This window comes from Aegilops tauschii, chromosome 7 (assembly GCF_002575655.3).
Source record: "Aegilops tauschii subsp. strangulata cultivar AL8/78 chromosome 7, Aet v6.0, whole genome shotgun sequence".
NCBI classification, from domain to species: Eukaryota; Viridiplantae; Streptophyta; class Magnoliopsida; order Poales; family Poaceae; genus Aegilops; species Aegilops tauschii.
The window spans coordinates 177,455,885-177,463,103 of NC_053041.3; the positions used below are offsets into that span (position 1 = coordinate 177,455,885).

Here is a 7,219-nt window from a genome sequence, read left to right on the forward strand (position 1 = left end):
GACGTAATATGCCAAATAACTAGTATGACACTGCAACAAGATATAATTACAATTACTGTCAGTTGCACAAGGAATGGAAAACTCATCACTAGGCTGACAAAAATAGGGGCGGCTAACTGGTGGCTTGAGCAACTGATGAAAACAAACTGTGGTGCGTTATGGCGTGGAGAACACAGCTACAGAAAATGGTGATGTGTATCACTCGACTAAACGCCTATGGTAGCCTGATTTCGTATCAATAACATTCTAATCCCCTTTTCTCTCAATGTAAATCCATCCACATGATGTAGTATGTAATAGATTACTTCATGCTGATTCTGCATCAACCTTTGTTTTAGTACGTTATAGTTCATTGTCAACTAGATATATGTCCATAAAACTAGATTGTACCACTGACACATAGCTTATAAATTCTCCATGGGATCAGAACTGCAGGAGTAGTATCTCGAAGCATATTCCAGCCCAATACACGAAAAACAAGATTATACTCACAGGAGTAGTATATATCTCAAAGCAGAACAGAAGTACCATTGCACTCACAGAGCAAGAAGTAGAGCAACAGTTTTAGCTTGCATGAACAAGTGGAGCAAATTGCTCAGAGGTACATCCGTGGCGATCGTACATGGACGAACTAATACATCAGCCAGTGAGTATCCTCGTATACACTTTGAAAACAATTTCAACATCGGACTTAGTAGACACTTGCAGGCGAGAAGAAGTTGCTGTGCCCTCCAGCGTGAAGATTGGCCGCGGCATTGCACCTCTTCTCCTTCTCGAGCGCCTCTTCAGCCTTCCACGCTGCTTCAAATGGATCATGGAAGATGATCGGCGGCGGCTTGGAAGTCCCCACGTCTTGGACAATGGATGACTTTTCGTTCGTCGAGACAGCCTCCCGCTCCTGCTCTTCTGCTCCTTCATCGAGTATAGCCCTAAGGAACTCCAGCTCGTCAGCTTCGAGCGGGACGATTTCTTCTGCAGCATCAGCGAAAAGCTTTTGCGGCCCCTCTGGTTCCAAGTAGTAATTCTGTTCGATGCTGTTAGTAGCTCCGACCGGGAGATTTTCCTCCACTTGTGACCCGAGAAGCTCATCGATTGTGCAACAGAACCGGACCGTGTCGTCGTCAGCTTCAGGTACGGACTCATCCGGCAAGAAAACCGGTGCTGCAGCGGTGAACGACGATGTGGCAGGTGGCGGGACGGGGACGGCACCGCGCATCCTCTTCTTGTGGCGCGGCGGATGAGGATCGGCGGCGGCAGCGGGCGCTGGCCTCTTCTGCGCGTGCGTGCTCCGGGTCACGGCCTCTGGTTGCTGTTGCTGAAGCTTGTACGCCTCCGATTCCTGCCGGGCCGCGTCAGGGGCATGCTGAGCCAAGTGCATCTTGCAGAACACCTTCACCCCGTCGCTGACGGTGGCCTCCGGCAGCAGGCACCGGTACTCTTCCATGACCCAGCCTGTCGACTTGCCCTTCTTCTTGAAGGAGAGGTTCTTGACCTCACCGACCTTGACTCCCGCGTGGCAAATCTCCGTGGTCTTCTGGATGGTCCAGGTGCCGGCGCCGGCGCCGCGCACGCTCTGGAGCCTGCTCCCGTTCTTGCTCTTGCACGTGGTGAAGAAGAACCGGTCGCCGCTGCTCACGGCCTGCGGCGCGGGCGCGTATCGGGCGGCCAGATCCTTGGGCTCGCAGCCGGAGATTTCGACGCGGTGGATGAGCTTGTCGGCGCCGTGCAGCGTCTGGCCGGAGATGAGGCGTGGCAGGTAGTAGGTGACGGCCTCCACTTCCGTAGGGCTCAGCCGACGTCGTCGACGTCGAGCCCCTCCATCCCGGCCGGCGGCTGCCCGATCTGCCGCTAGGGTTCTACTGCGGGGGAAAGGGTGATGTCGATCGAGGGAGGGCGGGCGGGCGATTGGGATTTTGGCGAGGTTTGCCTGCGGGATCGGAAGGTGTTGTGGCTTGTGGGACGCCAAGATGTTATGAACTTGTTGATATTTAAAGACGCTGCACTAGGCGATGGAGGACGCGTCAGATTTCCTTTCTCTGAATCCGACTATGTCCCCAGTTTCCCGTCAGTTATCTGAAACTTGGCGTTCCCGTTTGCTTTAGTTTTCTGAAAATTCCCGTCAATCCGATGATGATGCGGTGCTGAAAATGTAGAGAATAGATTCCGTGCCGATCGTAATTCTTGATTTTGGGTAGTACAAGTCCTATTCTTTTCATCCATGGCAACACCGGCCTCAGAGAGAAATTGTTGGCCCCTGTCCAACTGCGTGCGCAATTAACGTCGGCCATGGCAGCACCGGCCTGTGTGATGCCTATTCACCAATGCAGGATTCACTCCATGTCTTCCAGTCAGAATGGAGTCAAGTGGCCTGGAACTGGTACTTGGTAGTCACCCAGCCATGCTAGGAATGTATCATCAAGACCAGCCCAGCCCATACTACTACTTATCAAAGCAGTTGAGACTTGAGTGCTATACATACATAAAGAAATGCCAGAAATCTATGATCATCATTCATCAGGGTACACTACCAAAACCTCAGCTCTTCCGTTGCACAATCTAAGGCATGAGACTACTGATTTCTACTTCCTCTTTTCTCCCGTTACATTCCTTGAGCGCTTGAGGAACGAGGAGGACAAGGGATATAAGAAACGGAAAAGGATAGTGTCATATGGAAGGGTGGATCGTCAGTCAGTAGTTGTTGCTGTTGTAGCCGATGTAGTTGTTGCGGTAGCGCATCCCGTACTGCTCGTAGAAGGTGTCGCCGTAGTTGACGGCCTTGATCTCCACCATGCGCCGCTTGCTGTCCACCTCCTGCACCGCGCCGAACACCACCTCGTTCGTCGTCTCGCAGCTCTGCTCGTAGAACGTCTGCGGCCCGGAGGAGTACTGCCTGTGCTGCTGCAGCTGGTACATCTGCTGCTCCGGCTGCCGCCTCTGCTGGTGCTGCTGCTGCAGGTGGTACGCCTGCTGCTCCGGCGGTTGCCTGTGCTGCTGCCGGTACACCTGTTGCTCCAGCTGCTGTCTGTGCTGCTGCAGCTGCTGGTGGTGGTGGTGGGGATACACTTGCTGCTGCTCTGGCGGCGGTTGAGGACCGCGTGCGTCCCAGCCGCCGAGATAAGGCTGCCCGTGGCGGACGTGGTGAGCCTTCTCAGGCTCCGTCGTCACGAAGGCGTAGTTCTTCTGAGGGGTTGGCCCTCTCGAGTCCAGCGGTGGAGGCGTTTCCCCGTGCGGGATGGCGTAGCTTTCTTGCACTGGCCAAGGACTGGCCCTTCTCTGCTGGTGCTGCTGATGGTGCTGTCTTGCGGGGCGCTTCTTTCGGGAGAACATGTCTGCCACGGATGATTTTGCTCCTCCCATGAGCTTGCCCACTGAGGTGAAGAATCCCTCTTCAGCTTCGTCTTCATTTGGGATCAGCGGCGGGCCAAACGAAGGCTTGAATGGCTGCTGGTATGGTTGGTATGGCTGGTACGGAGGGATGCTTGCATTGCTGGGTCTTGGAGGCGTCTGAGGTTCCTGCATGGTTGAAATTTCAGTTACCAAGAAGGTCACTGTAAATTTGCTGCATAAATAAAGCAGTTCTGAAGAATATGTATGGACTCTGCCTTTTACTTTAGTAATGATCTAGCTAGGCTCGCTCTTGAGGGATAATAAAGTGAATTCATAGCACCACTGATGAATGGGTGAACAGGCTGTGGGCAAAAGGACGATGGACACCACATCTACGTGACCAAAGGCTGACTGTAACATATTCATGAGATGGCCTGCTGATGTGGAACCATGGTCCAGTATAGACCCTGCCCTACTTACCAAGCCATGCTGCCAGCAAGTGTGCATGATGTTTTCCTCAGAATAACAAAAACAGTTTGGCAAAATTACCTCTGTTGCTGAGACCATTCCTAAAACACGGCGCTGGAGCAACGCAAGCATGTAACCAAAGAAACCAGCAGCAAAAAGCAAGGCAACACCTGTAATAAGCATTTAAACTGAAGTAATTAGTGATTGTGGTTTTAGTGGAACTTACTTGTGAGCAGCGAATTCATGATAATATGGCTTCAGACAAGAATAGTATTCGTTGGTGAGATAGTACTATTGGAAAGGTTAATGGAATGTACCTAGAGGGAAACCAGCTTCATCCTGATATTCACAGTCATCAGGCTGGAGCGGAATCTCCCGAATTGCCTGGTTTCCTCTGTCAATGACCAAGAGGGAGCAGCTGCTGCTGACATAGCGGATTTCAAAATCTGTTGAAAATTTTGCATCGTCGCTGGGTCCATCCATGTGTCCACCTCTCATTGATTTTCCCCCAGCAATGGTTGTGACCCCTACACATTATTGCTCACCCTGTCATGAATCTCCTCATTACCACTTACAAATTCATAAGGAGACAAGGACATTTATTCTAGATGTTTCTTCAAGATCCACAAAAAAAAAAAAATCTGCAGCCAAACTGAATAAAGCCCAAAGATCTGTACATAAAAACAATTTGAAAAGTACAAATTGTGAAGTTAAAATGGCTGGGCAAACTCGAAGCAATCATATCAGCACCATATGATATTTATCATAAAAATATATAGATGTTTTGCCCATGAAACCCCTTGGTTTAATTGAACACACTCAAAACACATACAATCTGATTGAGCAATTATGATGTCAAGGACTGCTGATGTCAAGAACTACTGATGTCAAGGACTACTGATGGGCACCAATCAGCCGCAAGAAACCAAAGCAAAACTTCAGAAACCAAGAACCGAGCTCACTTACTTGCAGGGTAATTCAGCTACAATTAGACTCTAGATACATTACCTGTTATAACATTTAAGCCTGTGTGTTTGATCTCCGCATCCACTCTTACAGCTTACCTTATCCCAAATGCAACTTTTGGACACAAGTGCTAAGAAAAATTACCGCAGAAGCTCAATCGAAAACAAAGATCAAACATGGGTTGCTAGGGCATTACAAATATCATGTGAACAGACCCTACAATAAGAAATTTTAGCTTACCTGTATCACTGATCTTTCTTATCGCCATGTTCATAGCGTCTGCAACATAAATGTTGCCCCTGTCGTCGACTGTAAATCCCTTAGGGTGGTTCAGCTTGGCCTCTCGGAGCCTACCATCAACATGACCAGATAATCCTTCAAGCGAACCAGCGACAAGCTTCGGCCTGCTATCTGCATGGTTTGAACCATTTTCAAGAGATGCAACGGAAAATAGTATATAAGCTGAACAGTAGCTACCACAGAGAAAGACACAGAGTTCATCACTTCAGAACAGAAAATACATAGGACGTGTTTGCATACCAAAGCTGGAATGACAGATCTTCACATCAGACATGGAAGATTTTGATAATAACTGTGGCCAACAAATCATACTATATTTCGCTACAAAATGTTCAGGCAAATACTTGCCGTGTGTGTAAAACTTCTAAACAGGGGAAGTGAAAGTGACCAGGCCCGTAACACATCACTATCTCCTCAGGAACTCATAATTGCAAACTATAATAAACTAACAAACATATCGCAATCAAGAAACATGCCTGACCAAAGCCCTCAAAATTCAGCATGCAACCATCACACATCACCCCTGACCAACCACCCAAACAAGCCCACATCATTTAGTTAACAACCATATTTAGCAGAAACCCATGATGACTGGTACTACTAATACCAATATATAGCAGCAAAGCCTGAAAAGGACAGGAAGAAGCAGTTGGAAGTATGGGGGCATGCTCACATCGGGACAAGGGCAGCTGGACCCTATAGAGGTTGCTGTTCATGGAGTCGAGCAGGAGCAGGTCGCCGGCGGGGGTGAGCTCGACGGAGTGCGGCTCGATCCCCAGACTGCTGCCGTCGAACACCGTCTCCACCGCGTACCCGCCCTCGTACTTCACCATCGACCTCCCGGACGCCGCCGCCGCCGTCGCTGCCGACAGACACAAAGATTCCGTTGAGGAAACCGAAACGCGGAAACCCCGGGAAAGAAACGCACCGATTACCCGTCCTGGCGGTCGATTTGAGCGACCAGAGCTTCTTGGCCACCGCCGTCGCCGTGCTGGTCAGGAGCCCGCCCAGAACCTCTGCCGCCGACGGGCACCAACCAATCAGCCGGGAGAAACCAAAGCAAAAAACTTGAAAAACCAAGAGCCGAGCTCGCTCACTTGCGGGGTACGAGGACGCGGCCGAGGCGGAGACGGGGGCGCCGAGCAGGAGGGCGGCGACGAGGAGCGCCGCCACGCCCCTCGCGCTCGCCGCCGACGCCGCCCTGGCCTCCATCGCGTACTGCTCACGTGCTCCTCCCGTGGAGCAAAGAGCCAAGAAGCGGCAGAGCTAGCAGGGGAGGCAGGGAGATGGGGGAGGGGACTAGGGGGGATGTGAGGAGGGGGAGGCGGCCATTTGAGGACAGGTAAAGAAGGTTGAGAAAACACCAAAGGATCCAGACCTCTTTTGGGGGGACCTGCAGTTCTCGCTCTCCGCCAAAAAAAGGCAAGAAAAGAAGAGGGGCGGGCAGAGATCAGAGGGAGAGAGAGAGAGAGAGGACAGAGAGTGGAAGTGGAAGAGACAACAGAGTGGTGGTGGAGCTCGCTGCTGTGCTATGGCTGCCGCCTCTGGTACACTGCTGCTCGCCCGTCTTGTTGCCTTTCTTTTGGGTTTCCTATGTTTCGGGCCGTGGAGCATTTTCATCGAAGCTCAAACAGGCCGGCCCCTGGACATGTGTTGGGTCGGGCTGTGAACCCAAAGCCTGAGCCCGACCCGGCCTGCTCCAAAATAAAGAAATAGTGCACCTTTTGTATTTAATCAAAATAAAACTATTTTATTCGTATATGAATACATCACTATAGTTGTATTTTTGTAGAAACCCTATTTTTGAGTTGATTCGAGTGTTGGGCTTCAGGTTCGATTCATGAGGCTGGCTCCCATGCCTTGCCTAGGTTTACTTGGGCACGACCCTCAAACATTTCTTCATGGTTTGTTTAGGAAATCGGCTCCATCTAAAACCCTACTGAAGCCCCTTGTTTGGCCATTTTTTTCCAGCCCCTAATTATCCAGAATTAAATTTTGGGGAATTGTCCACAAAATTAGCCATCCACTTCTTTTCCGAGATTGTAGTATGAGTTGTGTGCTAAAATATTTGTAATACCCTTGTACTAAAACAGTGTGCTAAATTGTCTGGTTGTTTCCAACAGTTTTTCGTCGAATATGAGCATGAAAGCGATTTACG

General features: G+C 50.3%; 2 protein-coding genes across 2 annotated transcripts; both read right to left on the reverse strand.

Annotated features, from left to right (window-relative positions):
• Positions 1-691: 691 nt before the first annotated feature.
• Positions 692-2,288, reverse strand: LOC109770093 (uncharacterized). The gene is made up of 2 exons (XM_073503907.1): positions 2,280-2,288; positions 692-1,927 (listed from the first exon to the last, which is right to left on the reverse strand). Exons 1-2 carry the CDS (start codon positions 2,286-2,288, stop codon positions 692-694), a joined length of 1,245 nt encoding a protein of 414 aa, XP_073360008.1.
• Positions 2,289-2,410: 122 nt separating this feature from the next.
• LOC109770087 (uncharacterized) lies at positions 2,411-6,615 on the reverse strand. The gene is made up of 7 exons (XM_020328803.4): positions 6,159-6,615; positions 5,997-6,077; positions 5,735-5,923; positions 5,002-5,172; positions 4,113-4,322; positions 3,877-3,965; positions 2,411-3,513 (listed from the first exon to the last, which is right to left on the reverse strand). The coding sequence occupies exons 1-7, from the start codon at positions 6,271-6,273 to the stop codon at positions 2,689-2,691; spliced, it is 1,680 nt and encodes a 559-aa protein (XP_020184392.1). The 5' UTR covers positions 6,274-6,615; the 3' UTR covers positions 2,411-2,688.
• Between the last annotated feature and the right edge of the window lie 604 nt (positions 6,616-7,219).

What these genes read in the sequence shown, in the direction of transcription:
- LOC109770087 (XM_020328803.4), bottom strand. Translation starts at nt 6,273, where the DNA reads ATGGAGGCCAGGGCGGCGTCGGCGGCGAGCGCGAGGGGCGTGGCGGCG. An exon ending in CAAATCGACCGCCAGGACGG is followed by an intron (nt 5,924 to 5,996) that starts GTAATCGGTGCG and finishes GTCTGTCGGCAG; the next exon opens with CGACGGCGGCGGCGGCGTCC. An exon ending in CCAGCTGCCCTTGTCCCGAT is followed by an intron (nt 5,173 to 5,734) that starts GTGAGCATGCCC and finishes CAAACCATGCAG; the next exon opens with ATAGCAGGCCGAAGCTTGTC.